The sequence below is a fragment of the Astyanax mexicanus genome, chromosome 11 (assembly GCF_023375975.1).
Source record: "Astyanax mexicanus isolate ESR-SI-001 chromosome 11, AstMex3_surface, whole genome shotgun sequence".
Taxonomy (NCBI): Eukaryota; Metazoa; Chordata; class Actinopteri; order Characiformes; family Acestrorhamphidae; genus Astyanax; species Astyanax mexicanus.
In genome coordinates, this window is record NC_064418.1 from 51,265,321 (window position 1) to 51,283,720 (window position 18,400).

The 18,400-nt window shown below is 40.6% G+C and overlaps 1 protein-coding gene across 1 annotated transcript in view; it reads left to right on the forward strand.

The window, feature by feature from the left end:
- ttn.2 (titin, tandem duplicate 2) overlaps positions 1–18,400 on the forward strand; it is a 285,809-nt gene that overhangs the window by 216,304 nt on the left and 51,105 nt on the right. The window contains exons 178-198 of the mRNA XM_049484655.1: positions 192–473; positions 1,163–1,462; positions 1,600–1,902; positions 2,690–2,998; positions 3,125–3,406; positions 3,964–4,263; positions 4,369–4,662; positions 4,759–7,713; positions 7,821–8,153; positions 8,261–8,545; positions 8,668–8,967; positions 9,091–9,393; positions 10,010–10,285; positions 10,402–10,701; positions 11,381–11,683; positions 12,160–12,459; positions 12,554–12,841; positions 13,706–14,008; positions 14,644–14,946; positions 15,905–16,210; positions 17,117–17,404. Of these exons, the coding sequence (XP_049340612.1) occupies positions 192–473; positions 1,163–1,462; positions 1,600–1,902; positions 2,690–2,998; positions 3,125–3,406; positions 3,964–4,263; positions 4,369–4,662; positions 4,759–7,713; positions 7,821–8,153; positions 8,261–8,545; positions 8,668–8,967; positions 9,091–9,393; positions 10,010–10,285; positions 10,402–10,701; positions 11,381–11,683; positions 12,160–12,459; positions 12,554–12,841; positions 13,706–14,008; positions 14,644–14,946; positions 15,905–16,210; positions 17,117–17,404 (8,913 nt within the window). The remainder of the gene's footprint in view (positions 1–191; positions 474–1,162; positions 1,463–1,599; positions 1,903–2,689; positions 2,999–3,124; positions 3,407–3,963; positions 4,264–4,368; positions 4,663–4,758; positions 7,714–7,820; positions 8,154–8,260; positions 8,546–8,667; positions 8,968–9,090; positions 9,394–10,009; positions 10,286–10,401; positions 10,702–11,380; positions 11,684–12,159; positions 12,460–12,553; positions 12,842–13,705; positions 14,009–14,643; positions 14,947–15,904; positions 16,211–17,116; positions 17,405–18,400) is intronic.

Genomic DNA, 18,400 nt, shown 5'->3' on the forward strand with positions numbered 1-18,400 from the left:
AAGAGAGGAAGAAACAGAGATACAGAGAGTAAGAGAGAAAGAAGAAGAAAGAAAGAAAGAAAGAAAGAAAGAAAGAGTGAAAGAGAGAGAGAAACTGAGAAAGTTCAGCATAGTGATGATGTGTCGACAGTGTGGATGAAATTAGCAGATGAGCTAAATATATTTAATTTATATTGTTTACTGTATTTTAGAACCTCCTACGCTGGATCTGGAGTTCCGGGACACAGTTTTGGTTCGCGTCGGTCAGCCCTGCACCCTGCAGGGACGCTACGGCGGGAAGCCGACGCCCACCATTAAATGGCTGAAGAACGAAGAGGAGCTTCAGGCGAGCGAGGAGATCCTGCTCAGCAGCACCAAGAGGAACCTGAGTTTATCTATAGAGAAAGCCAAGCGTGATCACAGCGGGAAATACGCCGTGCTGGTGGAGAACTCCATCGGTACTCGCAAGGGAATCTGCACCGTTACTGTCGTCGGTGAGTAGAGTCTTTTTTTTATTTATTTTATACATTAGCTTTATAGGCCCAATCCCATTTCACTTAAAGCTTCTACCCCTTAGTTTAGTTTTGTGTATAGGAATAGTGCGTCCCAATTCTTTTCAGCCCTCTATGGCATAAATTATATTTTTTGGGGGGAGGGAAAATATATTTATTTTCAAAGCTTAGGAATTTCGGTGGAATATAGCTGCAAATTAAGTTTAGATTGAATAAATCACAGGAAACATGGCAGCAAAAATAACCAAAGAAAACCTTTGTTTAAATTGTTTAAAAAAGTATTTTCTCCAATAAAAAGTATGTTAACCATAGCATAATCTTACTTTAATGTAGTTTTAATTTATTATTTAATGTATACTATAGCCCTTTTCTTCATAACAAGCATAACAATCTCTATAGCTAGCTAGGTAGCTAGTTAAATGTTCTGTTCCACCTTAAATGCTGCAGCAGTTACTGTATTTAGGCTAGTACATTTAAGGTGGAATGAAATAATTCAAACAAAAAAGAAGAATTAAGGGTAGACATAATAAATAATTGCTTGAAGACAAGATTTAAAGGTAAGAATAAGAAATGGGATTGGACTACAGTATGTATATCATTTTAATTTTAATGTTACTGAGTTTTATATTTATATATATATTTATTTAACACATTTATTTATATAATTTCAGATCGTCCCCAGCCACCAGAGGGTCCTGTTATCTTTGATGAAATCTACAGGAACTATATGGTGATCTCCTGGAAGCCCCCGCTGGACGACGGCGGTTGCGCCGTTTCTAACTACATTATTGAAAAGAGAGATACTAACAGGGAACTGTGGATGCCGGTTACTGAATCCTGCACCAGAACATCCTGCAAAGTGCCGAAACTGATCGAGGGCAGAGAGTACATCATCAGAATCTGCGCTCAGAACATCCACGGCATCAGCGACCCTCTGCTCTCCGCAGAAACCAAAGCAAGAGACGTCTTCAGTACGTAACCATTCCTGTTTTTAACCGTTTTAAAGAACCTGAAAAATTTTTAACATTAGTAAACTGAGTAAAATGAGTCATTTTCACTGATTTATGCTCCTCTACTCCTCTAATTCTCCACCGTTCTTCCATCACAGAGGTACCAGACGCTCCGTCACAGCCGGTAGTAAAGGAGGTCTACAAGGACACCGCCCTGATCACATGGGAACCTCCAGCAGACGGTGGGAAACCAATCACCAACTACATCGTTGAGAAGAGAGAAACCATGTCCAACAGATGGACTCCTACAGGAAAAGAGCGTATCTACCCTAAAACTGAGTACTGGGTTCCTGATCTCCTGAAGGGATGTGAATACGAGTTCCGCGTCATGGCGGAGAACGTCGTGGGCGTTGGAGACCCCAGTCCACCCTCTAAACCCGTCTTCGCTAAAGATCCTATCGGTGAGAAGTTTGGTTATTACGTTATTCACGTTACATTTTGAATTACAAGAAATTAAGAAGTAAGAAAATACAAACATATAGAAATATTGCATTATTATCTTGTTTTAAAGTACTTTTGCGTAACAGGTTAGCACATTTTGACTTCCACGTAGACTCCCAATTAGGTTTCAGCCAATCAGAGCACTTAGTTACTTAATTTAATTTACATTCAAATTCCTTTATTAAACGCTTAAATTTTATTGTTATAATCAATATGAATATATTGTATTGGCCAGAGGTGGGGGGAATTTAAAGATAGATAGACCTTCTACAGTGCTTAAAGAATATATACACAAATATATAAATACAAACAATACAAAACTATTCAAAGTATATGAAAGTAACCTAACCGTAGATAGGAGGTAGTGCATATAACAATATTTTTTGGCGTATCATGATGAATGTTCTTAACGTATCTACAATTTTATGTATTTTTTCAAGCATATGGAGGATTTTTTATATTTATTTATCTTTTATATATATTTTTTTATGATTTATATTTATATGTGTATATAGAGAGTGTAATAAGTGCTCATTATCTGGTTAAAACATAAAATAAACATATTTAATACAAATTGTACAAAAAATTTACTATGCATTTATATTGTCTTGCTTATCACAGTATCGCTATTGCAATATCTATCGATATATTGAATCGCAACCCCTGGATGTTCTTGCCAATATAAAGCTCTATTAGAAATCAGTGTTTCATTGATTTTAAAGTTTTTTTTAACTCTTTTCTCCACAGTTATTCCAGGGCCACCAGAAAAACTAAGGGCGATTGACAACACAAAGGACTCTGTAACTCTTTCTTGGCAACCGCCGAAGGACTGTGGCCGAGGCAAAATATTCGGCTATCTCCTGGAGTACCAGAAAGCTGGATCTGAGGAATGGATCCAGGTCAACCAGACTCCTGATTCCTGCCAGGAAACTTCCTTTAAGGTTATAAATCTTGAAGACGGAGCTCTGTACCGGTTCAGAGTGAAGGCCGTTAATGCAGCCGGAGAATCTGAACCAGCTAATATTCCAGAACCTGTTCGAGCACAAGACCGATTCGGTAATTCTACGAATTTTAATTCTAATTTAAATAGAAAAATGTTTTAGTTTTAGACACTTTTCTGGTGTAAATGTTTCATTTCTAACCACAATTTTTTTTTATTTTTTTTTTTTATAACATTTACAGAGCCCCCAGAGCTGCTGCTGGACCTGGGCATGCCTCGCGAGGTTAAAGCCATGGCAGGAACTCATATTAAAATCGCTGCTGGAATCAAGGGAATGCCTTTCCCCAAGATCACATGGAAGAAAAACGACGCCGATGTTCCTCCCAGAGCAGAAATCGAGACCTCTGCCGTGAGAAGCAAGCTGGAGATGCGTTACTGCAACCGGGGAGACTGTGGAGACTACACCCTCACCGCTGAGAATCCAGCCGGATCCAAGACCGCAACATGCACTGTGCTCGTTCTAGGTACATTTCTCTTATTAAATTAAATTTCTTGAAATTTATATATGTGTAAATATATATATACTGTATATATTTACGTTATTTATGTTAGGGCTGCAACGATAGGTTGACTGTAAAAATATAAAAGATTGTTGACACAGAATGGGAGTTGTACAGGATACAGAATCCTTTTACTTTTGTTCAATGTAAAAATATTTTATTTCAAGTAATACTGAACATAATATAAAGGACAATTTTCTTAGAATTTCTTAGAAGTTGAAAAGTGAAAAGCATGGTTTTGTGCGACAACATATGTACAGTGTGAAGTATGAACTAAAAAGGAACTGTTCAATGCTCAATAACATGTACATAAACTGTACCTTAATGAAAAAAACAGCAGTTATGTAGTTGTTTAGCTTGTAAATGTACTTTTCCGCAATAAATGTATGCATCTTTTTTTTTCTATATAAAGTAAATAAAGTATTTAGTCAGATTTTCTGTTGAACATCTCAGTTCTAAGGCAAATTATATACCTCATTTAAACACCTAAAACTCAAACACACCTTTCTGTGCTTTTCTAGACAAACCTGGACCCATCCAGCACCTGAGAATCTCTGACGTCAGAAGCGACTCGGCTCAGCTCTCCTGGAAAGATCCAGAAGATAACGGCGGCGCTCGTATCACGAACTTCGTGGTGGAGAAGAAAGACACCGCCTCCACTCAGTGGGTTCCTGTCTGTTCTTCATCTAAGAAGAGAAGTATGATGGCCAAGCACCTGATCGAGGGCACGGCGTACATGTTCCGCGTCGCCGCTGAGAATCAGTTCGGCAGGAGTGAATACGTTGAGACCAGCAAACCCGTAAAGGCCATGAACCCACTGTGTGAGTATGATGGATTATTGAGACTTTGCATTTATATTATTTTATTTGGTTTATTTAATGTAAGAAACCATTAAAATGATTAAAATGTGTCGTCTTGTCTTGCAGTCCCACCTGGTCCACCCAAAGACCTGCACCACGTGGATGTCGACAAAACAGAAGTGTGGCTCCAGTGGAACTGGCCTGATCGCACAGGAGGAAGTGACATCACTGGCTTCTTGGTTGAGTATCAAGAGGAGGGTGAGAGGGACTGGATCGTCTTCAAGACTGTGAGCATTCCTGAATGCCATGTTACCGGACTGGAGGAGGGCAAGACCTACCGATTCCGTGTTAAAACCGAGAACGCCATTGGTCTTAGCCGACCTGACACCACCGTGCCAGTCCTCTGCCAGGAAAAACTTGGTAAATTAAGATGTTTAATTTGTTTGGATTGATTTCAAGAACATATACCTTAAAAAAAGAATATGCATACATGCTCTTTTATTTTCTTTCTTGCAGTTCCACCAATCGTTGAAGTCGATGCCAAACTGATTGAAGGCATTATTGTAAAGGCTGGAAGCAACATCCGACTGCCCGCCATCATGAGGGGCATTCCCGTGCCCACTGCGAAGTGGGTCATCGATGGAGAAGAGATTAAATGCGAAGGAAATACCAAGATTGACACAGACAACTTCTCGACCGTTCTTAACATTACAGAATGCACCAGAAATCACACCGGAATCTACATTCTTACAGTCTCTAATCCTGCAGGAAGCAAGACAGTTTCTATGAACGTCACTGTTCTTGACGTCCCGGCTGCACCGATAGGCCCTGTCAACATCATTGAGGTCACGCCAGATTCCATGGTCATCGACTGGCGTCCTCCCAAAGACGATGGTGGAAGTCCCGTTACCAATTACATCGTTGAGAAGAGGGAATCAAATAAGGAAACCTGGGGAGGCGTCAGCTCTGGCAGTACCGCCACCAGGCTCAAGATTTCTCGTCTGCAGAGTGGCGTTGAGTACGTTGTGAGAATCCGTGCAGAGAACAAGATGGGAATTGGCGCTCCTCTTGAAAGTGCGCCAACTGTGGCGAAGCACCAGTTTGAGGCTCCTGGTCATCCTGGAAAACCCGTGGCATCTGATATCGCTGAGGATGCTCTGACTCTTGGCTGGACCATGCCGTTGTACGATGGCGGTAGTCCCATCAGTGGTTACATCATCGAGCGCAGACATAAGGGAGGCAAATGGATTAGAGTAAACAAGACGCCTTGCAAAGACCTGAGATTCAGAGTCCTCGGACTCTTTGAGGGCAACGACTACGAGTTTAGAGTATTTGCCGAGAACATTGCCGGCTTCAGTGGACCTTCACCCGTCTCAGATCCAGCTAAACCCTGCAGACCGATTACAGTCCCTGGACCACCCGTCAATCCTAAAGTGAAGGACTATAGCTGCACATACGCTGATTTAGTCTGGATTAAACCAACAAGAGATGGAGGTAGTCCAGTTTTGGGATACGTCGTCGAATGGCAGAAGGCCGGTGGCGAATGGGAGAAGGTCAACAAAGATGATTTGATCAAACAGTGCGCCTACAGGGTCAAGGGACTGACCGAGGGCACGGAATACCGGTTCCGCGTTAGAGCCGTCAACATGATCGGAGACGGCGAGACGAGAGAAATCCCAGAGTCTGTTATCGCTCAAGATATTATCATTCCCCCAGAGATCGAGATGGATGTCACATGCCGTACGAACTTGACTGTTCGTGTTGGACACAACATTAACATCACGGGATACGTGAAAGCAAGACCTGATCCAGAGATTACTTGGACCAAAGGAGAGGCGTTGTTGGAAAGAGATAAGCGCACCACTCTGACTAATAACTTCCCTGTTGTGCACATGCGTATCAAGGAAGCAACCAGATCAGATCACGGAAAGTATGTCCTCAAGGCTGTTAATGACAGCGGTGAAGCCTCAGCTACCATCACCGTGAATGTTCTCGACAGACCTGGACATTGCAAAAACCTCACGCTGACATACGTCACCAAAAACGCTTGCATGGTGAACTGGGACGCCCCCGAAGACAACGGTGGCACTGAAATTACAAACTACATCGTTGAGTGTCGCGAGCCAAGCATTAGAACTTGGTCAATGATCTCATCTGACTGCACCAACCGTAAGGTTAAGGCAAAACTGCTGGAGAATCACGAATACTTCTTCAGAGTGTCTGCAGAGAACAAGTGCGGTCCTGGACCTGCAACAGAGACCAAGACACCTATTCTTGCAATCGATCCACTTCAAAGACCTGGCGAGCCAGAGAAGTTCCACGTTGCTGATGTTGGCAAGAACTTCGTTTTCCTGAGATGGCGAAGACCAGACTACGATGGCGGCAGTCCTAACCTGGCTTACATTGTTCAGAAAAAAGGAAAGGATTCGGAAGATTGGGAAAGCTTACACGAAAACGTACTTAAGGACACATTCTTCATGGTGGACAAATGTATTGAGAACCAACTCTATCAGTTTAGAGTTCAGTCCACAAACGACGGCGGGGAAAGCGACTGGGTGAAGTTGACTGACGTTCTCGTCAAAGAAGAGATCCAGAAGCCAGTCCTCGACCTTAAATTTGTTGGTACCACCGTGGTTAAAGCTGGAGAGTCTGTCAGACTCGAGGCAGCACTCAGAGGAAAGCCACAACCTGAGGTGAAATGGGTGAAGGACAAGGCTACAGGAGACAACCCGAGAATCAGCGTCGACACTGGATCTGATTACTCCAAATTCCTCTTGACCAAGTCCAAACGTTCAGACACTGGCAAGTACGTCATCACTGCCACAAACCCTGCTGGAACGTTTACAGCGTACGCAAATGTGACCGTTCTGGACATCCCTGGACCGGTCAGAGATCTTAAGGTTTCTGGCATGTCCAACGACAAATGCAGAGTTGTGTGGGATCCTCCAGAGGACGACGGTGGTTGTGAGGTGGATAGTTATATTGTAGAGAAGTGCGAGACCAGAAGAATGGTTTGGTCTACATATTCTGCTGCAGTGGTGACTAACTACTGCAACATTACTCGCCTGGTGGAAGGTAACGAGTACATCTTCAGAGTCAGGGCAGAAAACAAGATGGGAACTGGTCCCCCAATGGAGAGCAAATCTGTTACCGCCAAGACCCAGTTCAGCAGACCTGGACCACCCGACGCACCGGACGTCACCAAAATCGGCAAAGACGAGATGACCGTTATTTGGGCTCCTCCTGAGAACGATGGTGGAAAGTCCATTACTGGTTACATTCTGGAGAGAAAGGAGAAGCGTGCCGTCCGATGGGTGGCGGTCACGAAGAGTCCAATCACTGAGAGGCGAATGAAGGTGACCAACTTGATCGCTAACCATGAGTATCAATACCGCGTTAAGGCTGAGAACGAAGTTGGGTTGGGAGAACCGAGCAAACCCTCTAAACCCATTGCTGCTAAAGATCCAATTGGTATGTATTGGTATTTCCATCTTCAGCACACAGCACATTTTCTACTTTAGATTTGTTTATGATCTAACTGCGATTTAAAACTGTTGTGTTTATTCAACGTATTTCAGAGCCACCTGGTCCTCCTGGAAGCCTGAAAGTTGTGGACAGTACAAAAACATCAATTACACTCGGCTGGGCAAGGCCAGTTTACGACGGCGGTGCTCCGATTATAGGGTATCTGGTTGAGACAAGAGACAAAATTGAAATGGAAGGTGAACAAGTGAGAGATCCAGAAGAAGGCTGGACAAAATGTAACACTAGCCAACTTGTTCTCACTGAATTCTCCATGATTAACCTGGACGAGAGGAAGCAATATGAATTCCGCGTTTCTGCACAGAACCAAGTTGGCTGGGGTCGTCCGGCAAACCTTAAAGACGCCGTGTCACCAAGGGAGATTCATGGTAAGACGTTTTCTCAAATTAGTAACAGTAAATTAATAAATATATAATTAATATATGTGCATGATGTCTAAAACGTAAATCTTCACGTTCATTTTTCTTGAACACAGAAATGCCTGAGATTGATCTGGATGCCAGTTTGAGGAAGGGACTCAGCGTAAGAGCTGGATGTCCCATAAGATTGTTTGCGACAATTAGAGGAAGACCGGCACCGAAAGTGACATGGAAACGTATGGGCGTCGACAATGTCGTCAGGAGAGGTCACGTCGATCAGGTTGACACCATGAGCTTCCTCGTGATTCCTGAGAGCACACGTGAAGACTCAGGAAAATACTCTCTGACTCTGTCTAACCCCTCCGGAGAAAAAGCCATATTTGTTCGTGTTAAAGTCTTGGGTACGTTGAAGAATAGTTCAACTCTTTACTTTTATTTAGTACAAAAGTGACCTACAAGTTGTGATTTAAATGCAAATGTGTTGAAGATAATAAAGTACTAACAAACATGTAACATTGAACAGATACTCCTGGACCTGTTGGCGGCCTGGAAGCAACAGACGTCACCAAGACATCTTGCCAGCTTTCTTGGTTGGTTCCTGAAAACGACGGCGGCAGTCCAATCCTGAACTACGTTGTTGAGAAGCGTGAAGTAGACAGGAAGACATGGAGCAACTGCACCAGTGACTTAAAGAAGACAAGCTTTAAAATCACCAACCTCGCACCAGAAGTCGAATACTACTTCAGGGTCATGGCGGTTAACAAATACGGCATTGGAGTTCCACAAGACTCTCCAAAGTCCTACTTGGCCACAGATCCTATGAGTAAGTGATTGCGACCACCACATACCACATGCATTATTTCATTATTCGTTTGTTTATTTGTTTGTCTAATATTCGTTCAGTCGATTGATTTCTGATTTCCGTTTGTTAATTTCCATCCTAAAGGTGAACCAGATCCTCCAAAGAAGATGGACGTCTTGGAGATTTCTAAGAACAGCGCAACACTCGGCTGGGTGAAGCCTCTGAGAGACGGTGGAGCGAAGATTAACGGCTACATCGTTGATTACCAGGAGGCCGGACAACCGGAGGACAAATGGACGACTTACTCGGTGGTGAAGGACTTGAGCATCGTTGTTGTTGGTCTGAAGGAAAATACGAAGTATAAATTCAGGGTTGCTGCCAGAAACATTGTGGGATGCAGTCTGCCGAGAGAAGCTGAAGGAATCTTCGAAGTGAAGGAACAATTGAGTATGTATCCAAAAATGTATTGTGTTTCTCTGATTTAGCTATTTATAGGTTTATGTTTGAGTAAAATGAACATTGTTGTTTTATTCTATAAACTACAGACAACATTTCTCCCAAATTACAAATAGAAATATTCTCATTTAGAGCATTTATTTACAGAAAATGAGAAATGACTGAAATAACAAAAAAGATGCAGAACTTTCAGACCTCAAATAATGCAAAGAAAACAAGTTCATATTCATAAAGTTTTAAGAGTTCAGAAATAATCAATATTTGGTGGAATAATCCTGGTTTTTAATCACAGTTTTAATTTCATGCATCTTGGCATCATGTTCTCCTCCTCCACCAGTCTTACACACTGCTTTTGGATAACTTTATGCTGCTTTACTCCTGGTGCAAAAATTCAAGCAGTTCAGTTTGGTGGTTTGATGGTTTGTGATCATCCATCTTCCTCTTGATTATATTCCAGAGGTATTTAATTTGGTAAAATCAAACTCATCATTTTTAAGTGCTCTCTTATTTTTTTCCAGAGTTTTTTATTATGTATGTTATATGTGTTATATTTCTTGCATAATAAACATAATAATCTAATTCTCCTCTTTCCACTCGTTTTTCTCAGTGGCGCCAAAGATTGTAATGCCGGATGTGGTCACTGCGAGAGCAGGAACTAAGTTTAAAGTTGAGGCTATTGTGTACGGTAAGCCCATTCCAGTCACCACATGGAGGAAAGGAAGTGATGACCTGGTGACATCTGACCGTCTGTCCGTGCAAAAGACGTTGACCTCGTCCACGCTCATGATTAAGGACGTGACGAGGAAAGACGGTGGTTATTACAGTCTCGCTGCTGAAAACAACATTTCTAAGGTCAACCAGATCCTGAGGGTCATTATTTTGGGTAAGTAATTCGTAAAGATAATATGTGTATATATATATGTATATAAAACTCCTCAAGACTTAAGCACTGCGACAACTGAAATGTTAATTATTGTGTCATTTGTTTGAATTCCTCAGATATTCCTGGTCCTCCAGAAGGACCCCTTGAAATTCTGGAAGTGGACGTTGATGCCTGCACCCTGCAATGGAACTCTCCATCAGAGGACGGTGGAAGCAACATCACGAATTACGTCGTGGAGAAATGTGACGTAACCAGAGGTGACTGGGTCCCGGCGGTTTCTAACTGCACTAAGACCAGTTGCCGCGTTGGAAAGCTCACTCCTGGCAAAGAGTACGGATTTAGAGTCCGCGCCGAGAACAGATTCGGTATTTCAGAGCCCATCTACTCTGAGAAGATGATCGCCAGACATCCATTTGGTAGGTTTGATTAAATACTAACAGAATATAGTATATAGTCATAACAGTGACAGTAAGAACATTATCGACTTATTGTACAACTATATGTGGTTGTACCTTGTATCTTGTGTCTTTGCTATTGTAACGATGGGAAAAGTACACCTTGCGCAGCTCGAAATTATTGGGTGTGGTTAATTTTGGGCGTAACGTGAAACAATAAACCAATCAGCATGTCTCATCATTGCTCATCTTTCTCTTTAAGAGTAGATCAGGTGAGCTCTGTCTTTGGTGGATTGCTATTGTAACGGTGCAGCTACCTGGACGTGTTCAACAAACTCTTCTCAGCAGAGGAAACTGAGCTGCTGGTTGACGCTGTGAAGGAGCTCCAGCAGCTCATTTACGGGAACAGCAATGTTATTTTATTTACTATTCTGTTTATTGTTGATGTAAAAGTTGGGTTTCTGCACTGCTGTTGCCAAGATAGCGATTAACGTCTGACTGTTGGCGTCTGTTTAGGTTGTATTCAGTCAATGGCGCTCCTGTGTTTTCTGTTACCAAGATAAACAAGCAAAACTCCAGAAATGTACCTGAACACACCTCATTTCCAGAAGTGTAGATATATTCAGAAGCTCTGCTGCTGTTTAAACGATGGACTAAAATGAACATAAATTAATTGTTTAACGCGTTTAAATTGTTTCAGATCCACCCAGTGAACCAAGAAACTGCATCGTCAACAGAGTCAACAAGGAGTTTGTTGTTTTATCCTGGGAGAAACCGACGAACGACGGCGGCAGTCCTATTATTGGATACTGCATCGAGCGCAAGGAGAGGAACAGCCTTCTGTGGGTGAAAGCCAATGAGACGCTTGTCCGTGCGACAGAATACACCTGCTCCGGCCTTATCGAGGGTCTGGAATATATGTTCAGGGTTTCTGCTGTGAACAAAGCAGGACAGGGTAAACCCAGCAAAGCAACAGAGATCATTACAGCCAGGACCCCCGTCGGTACGTATAAGTGATGAGTGATAAAGGAAATATACAGTACTGTGCAAACATTTTAGGCATCTCTAAAAAAATTAGAGTGAAAAATATATGTATGTACCATAAATATAGTGTACATATAAATATACTTCAAACAATAGTATGAAGTAGAGGTTTTTTCAGCACTCAAAAAAGAAAAAGTGAGTGTTCATTAAAACGTCTCCCTAGAATCTCTCGCTATGAAGACTGGCAATGTTTAAATTTGTGGTAAATCAGACCATATTTATGACATTTCAGAGCTGTGTGGATATGAACTACTTTCTCAAAACTGAGAAATTTGTGTTACTTTTTACTGTATTAATGTTTATTTGCATCTATTCAGATGTTATCTAGAGAGCTTTAGATGCCTAAAAGATCTGCACAGTACTGTCTGTATGTTATTAAAATTCCTTAATAAACCTCAATTATAAAACTTTTTTTGGTTTAATTTTTGCAATTAGATCCACCTGGTAAACCTGAGGTCCTCGATGTGACGAGGAATTCCGTATCTCTGGTCTGGAACCGCCCGAAACACGATGGCGGCAGTAAACTGGTGGGTTATTACGTTGAGGCGTTGAAGCTTCCAGGTGAGAAGTGGGTTCGTATCAACGCCAGCAGTTCTAATGTACCGAAAGAGGAATACATCGTAACCGGACTGGAAGAAGGAGCTCAATACAAGTTCAGAATCATCGCAAAGACAGCGATTAACATCAGCCTGCCTTCAGAAGAGTCCGACGTCATCCCAGTGATCGCAGAGCACGGTAAGGACATGATCACGACTAAGCAATTCTACTTAATTTATTGCTTATAAATTAAATTAAATTAAATTAAATATCTTTCTGTGTCACATTTCAGTTCCACCAAGAGTTGAGATCAGTCTTGAAATGAAGAGCCTGATCACAGTTAAAGCCGGAGCAAACGTCTGCCTCAACGCCGAGGTTTACGGTAAACCTCTACCGAAGGTGACGTGGAAGAAGGACGGTGCACCGCTGGCGCACGCCGAAGGCATTAAAATGTCTCAGAAGAGACACCTCTTCCTCCTGGAGCTGTTCTCTGTAACCAGGAAGGAGTCTGGAGAATACACCATTGTTGCTGAGAATCCAAGTGGCACCAAGTCTGGAAACATTAAGCTGAAAGTATTGGGTAAGCTACTGATAATAATAAAAATACAAAACAGATTGTTGATAGTACGGTTTATTTTAAGACCCAATTCCATTTCTAATGTTTACCCTTCCCCATAGAGAATTGGGACAACCCTTCAAGATAGTGGAACGCTAAAGTTCAGCAACCTAGCTGCTGCTGCTGGTTAACTGTAGTTAACTTTAGAGTGTATTTTATCATATATCCTCAGAAAGAGAGCAGGTGCTGCAGCAATTCATTATTTTTGTACATTCATTAATCCCTCTTCTTGATTGAGAGCTGAAATTAGCTTTTATCAGCTTTTATTTTAGTTTATTTTTCAGTTTCACCTTAAATGTTTTAGTCTTTGCCATCTGTTGCACCATTTAAGGTGGAACGGGACAGTTAACTAGCTAGTCAAGTCAATTCAGGTAGTTTTATTGTCAATACTGCATATGTACAGGACATACTGAGGAGATTAAAACATTAAAACGTTAAAACTACAAAGTAAACTATGGTGATATAGTGGTTATTGTCAATTTTAACAAGGACAATACTGACATTTGTTGGTTTCTTTGGTCGATTGTGGCAGTGCCATATTACCAGTGATTCTTATAGTTCTCTGTTTGGAGTTTTCATCTGAAAATTTTGAGGTTGAAGGATCATGTAGCCCCAACACTTCCCTAACTTTAACTGGCCTAACAAAAATCGAGACACCCTACCGAACGCTCTGGATGCGAACGCTCAAAACCGAAGGGTAGAGCTCAGTGGAGAGCCAAGGGGAATTGGGAAATGGGATTGGGCTCAACTGTAGTAAAACAAACTGGAACTTTTTTAAGTTTAACTTCTAAAACTTAAAAAAACTTGGTTAATATCTCGTTTCCACAGACAAACCCGGACCCCCAGCATCTGTTAAGATCAGCCACGTCTTCGCCGACCGGGTTAAGCTGAGATGGGAGCCTCCTCTCTCCGACGGTGGCGCCGAAATCACCAACTACATCATCGACAAGCACGAGACCAGCAGAGCCAACTGGGCTCAGGTCACGTCCAACCTCAGCGGGCATCTCACGGACTGCTCAGTGGAGAAACTGATCGAGGGTCACGAGTACGAGTTCCGCATCAGTGCCGAGAACAAATACGGCGTCGGAGACCCCATCGTTACTCACTCTGTGATGGCCAAGAATCCCTTCGGTAAGTTTTTCAGCGTCCTGCTTTCCATTTAAAAAACAATGACCAAAGAATCCTTTGGTCCCTAAAATCCTTTGATTTTAAGTTTCATGGCTAAATTGGAGCAGCCTGGTGTTCAATCTTCATTAATTGCACATTGCACCAGTAAGATCAGAGTGTGAAGGTTCAATTAGCAGGGTAAGAGCACAGTTCTGCTCTAAATATTACAATGCACACAACATTATGGGTGACATACCAGAGTTCAAAAGAGGACAAATTGTTGGTGCACGTCTTGCTGGAGCATCTGTGACCAAGACAGCAAGTCTTTGTGATGCATCAAGAGCCACGGTATCCAGGGTAATGTCAGCATACCACCAAGAAGGACCAACCACATCCAACAGGATTAACTGTGGACGCTGTAAGAGGAAGCTGTCTGAAAGGGATGTTCGGGTGCTAACCCGGATTGTATCCAAAAAACATAAAACCACGGCTGATCAAATCACGCAGAATTCAATGTGCACCTCAACTCTCCTGTTTCCACCAGAACTGTCCACCTCCACAATCAATTATTGTGCTCTAAAACCAGGTGTTTTAGTTTCATTCTCCAACCCCTGTACTTATTTTTAATCGCTTATCTTAAACGTTCTTTCCCAAACCAGATGTTCCTGGACCATGTGAGCCTCCAGTCATTACCAACATCACTAAAGACCACATGACGGTGAGCTGGAAAGCTCCTGCTGATGACGGCAAGGCACCGATCCTCGGGTACATGGTTGAGAAGCGTGAAACTCAGGAGGTCAGCTGGTCCAAGATCAACCGAAGACCAGTCATCGACAGAACCATTAAAGCTGGAGGTCTAACTGAGGGATCTGAGTACGAGTTCAGAGTTATCGCTCTCAACAAGGCGGGTCTCGGTAAACCAAGCGATGCATCAAATGCTGCGTATGCCCTGGACCCACTGTGTAAGTATATATATATTTATATACATATATAATGCTCCTAATTAGAGGCTGTATTGTAATTTTCGTATTATTATTATTAAATTTCATATTGTAATAAATGGTATATTGTGTGTGAATTCCATCAATGCTTAAAAAAAAAACATTTAACATCTGATCAACTTCTTATTTCATTAAATAAAGTATAACTAATGCTGTTTGATTGGAGATAAAGTACAGCATATGTTGAATAATAAAAAAAAATCACTGTATTTATAAATATATATATATATATATATATAACTGTAGTATTCAATTTGTGTTTTTTTATAATAAGCTACCACAATAAAAGTATTTGGATTTGGTAACACTTCCTATGAACCCTGTATTCATAATACCTTATGAATGCATTCATAGTGCATTATATGACATGCATAACACATTATAATGACAAGCAGCTTTGACTTCTCAAATTAAGCTTTTATATAAGTGTGTAACACAGCCTTATATAAGCCTTATATACAGTCATTACTGATATTATGTGAAGTGAGTATTTATATGCTTAATTTGAGCAATAATATAGAAATCATAGCTGCAGATTATAGTGCATTATACCAACACTACATTGTACAATGTTCCTATGAACAGATATTATAAAGCATTATAAGCCCTTTCTTTATAAACCCTTACACCTGTAGCTTATAATGTGTTATGATTGTCACTGTAAGTTCTTATTAGTTGTGGTTATTATACAGGCTTATTACAGTCATTATAAGGTATTATGCATGTCATATAATGCATTATGAATACAGGGTTCATAGGAAGTGTTACTGTGGATTTTTGATAAATAATGTGTTTGTGTGATAAATATTGCATATTGTGTATATTTCTTTAAATATCGTGCCAACGCCAACCTGTAATCCTGACCGCTCTGAATTATAATAATATTATAATTTCTTTTTGTCGTTATTATACGCTACAGATCCTCCAGGTCCGCCAGCTTTCCCCAAAGTTATCGACTCCACCCACAGCTCCATCAGTCTGTCCTGGACCAAGCCTGCCTACGATGGAGGCTGTGAAATCCTGGGATACCTGGTTGAGGTGAAGCGAGCCGATGCAGAGGACTGGATGAAGTGCAACATGCCCAAGAATCTCCAGGCCACCAAGTTCCTGGTGACGGGTCTGATCGATAAAACCGAGTATCAGTTCCGCGTCACCGCCGTCAACAAGATCGGCTACAGTGAACCAAGCGAAGTTCCTGGAAAGCATCTGGCACAGGATATCCTGAGTACGTCTATCCTTCAGCACAATAATCACAGAATACAATCAATCTAAACCAGAACATACAGCTCTGGAAAAAGCAACAAGACACCACAATCTCTGATTTTGCTATTTATAGGTTTATGTTTGAGTAAAATGAACATTGTTATTTTATTATATAAACTACAAACAACATTTCTCCCAAATTACAAATAAAAATATTCTCATTTAGAGCATTTATTTACAGAAAATGAGAAATGTCTGAAAAAAAAAAAAAAAACGACAAAAAAGATGAAGTTTTAAGAGTTCAGAAATAATCAATATTTGGTGGAATAACCCTAGTTTTTAATCACAGTTTTTTTTCATGCATCTTGGCATCATGTTCTCCTCCACCAGTCTTACACACTGCTTTTGGATAACTTTATACTGCTTTACTCCTGGTGTAAAAATTCAAGCAGTTCAGTTTGGTGGTTTGATGGTTTGTGATCATCCATCTTCCTCTTGATTATATTCCAGAGGTTTTTAATTTGGTAAAATCAAAGAAAATCATCATTTTTAAGTGCTCGCTTATTTTTTTTTTTTCAGAGCTGTACGAGTTAAAAGTTAAAAGTATTTTGTCGTTTCTTGATACAAAAACATGATCAATAGTCATTCTGCTTTGTGTTTATATATTTTTGCTTTCACTAAACATATTATATACTACATAACTTCTTACCTTCTTTCTTAGTTACCTTCTCTTTAAACATACAGGGCTGTTCACTTTACCCTAAAACAGGGTTCACTTTATGTGTCATTAATTCCCATACTTCTTTTGACCTATAAAACCTATAAAAAATGACTCATGGATTCAGTGGCACCACATTTTTTTTACAAAGCAGCTCCTCTTTCTCATGCTTTTCTAACTCGATTTTTTGGTATCATACGTTTATTTTAGTCGCACCTGAGGCTGAACTGGACGCAGATCTGAGGAAAGCTCTGGTACTGAGAGCTGGAGTCACCATGAGACTCTACGTACCAATCAGAGGACGCCCTGCACCCAAGGTGACCTGGAGCAAGGTCAACGCCAACCTGAAGGAGCGGCAGGGTCTCACCATCAACACCACTGAGTGGGATACGTACGTTTACTGCGAGGGCATCAACAGATACGATGCTGGAAAATACGTGCTGACCCTGGAGAACAGCAGCGGAACCAAGTCCTACACCATAGTCGTCAAGGTCTTAGGTAATGTATTCATATTTATAATTATTACCTATCACTACGCCTGTTACAGTCATTAAATTAGTGCTTTTTTAAGAAGCTGCCACTATAGTACAGCGTTCATACGGTCATGAAAAGCTTGGAAAGTCACTGAATTTGAAAAAAGCAATTTCCAGGCCTGGATAAATTTTTGAAATTTGGTCCACAAATCTCTGTTTCCATTTATTGATGGAGAAAATCACTTTTGAGCTACAAATACATCAATCAGCTCAGAATTAATTCAGTTATTTAGCCCTTAAACAATGGAGCTCTCAGGATCTGGCACACATTTTATTATTAAAGTTATCAAAGTGATTGTGTTTCAGCATTTTTATCGGGTTCATTTTAGGCCTACTAAAATCAATATTATAATCCATCAATTATACTTTTTGTTGTGTTTTTTTGTCCATGTCTGCACTGATTTTTTGGTCATGAAAAATCATGTGATCATGAAAATTTGTCTTCATGGCATGGAATAATTTTGTAAATTTATTGGTTTAAAAGTGTATGAACCCTGATTGCAATCGTGGATTTAAGATAAGATAAGATAAAATAATCCTTTATTAATCCCACAATGGGGAAAATTTAACAGAACAGAGAAAAGGACAGAAAAACAGGTCAGGAAAATATATAAGCAAGTTATAATCAATCTTTAAGTACAAAAGAGTACAGAAAAAATGAAATACGAAAAAATAATATTTAAAAATTATACACCATGCAGCTAAAATAAGGACTTAATGGTCCATTAAGGATTTAATGTCCGTTGTGTGAATATATATGATGAAAAATATTGCGATATTGTGAATATTTCTTTATATATCATGTCAATATTTAATTCTGTTGTTCTCAATGCTTAAACATTGCTTATATATGTTATTAATAATTACAAGTAATAAATTATTACATTACATTACATTACATTACTGGCATGAAATGGCTTAAAAAAACATGACAATAATATTGTTTAATGCAATAGTTTCT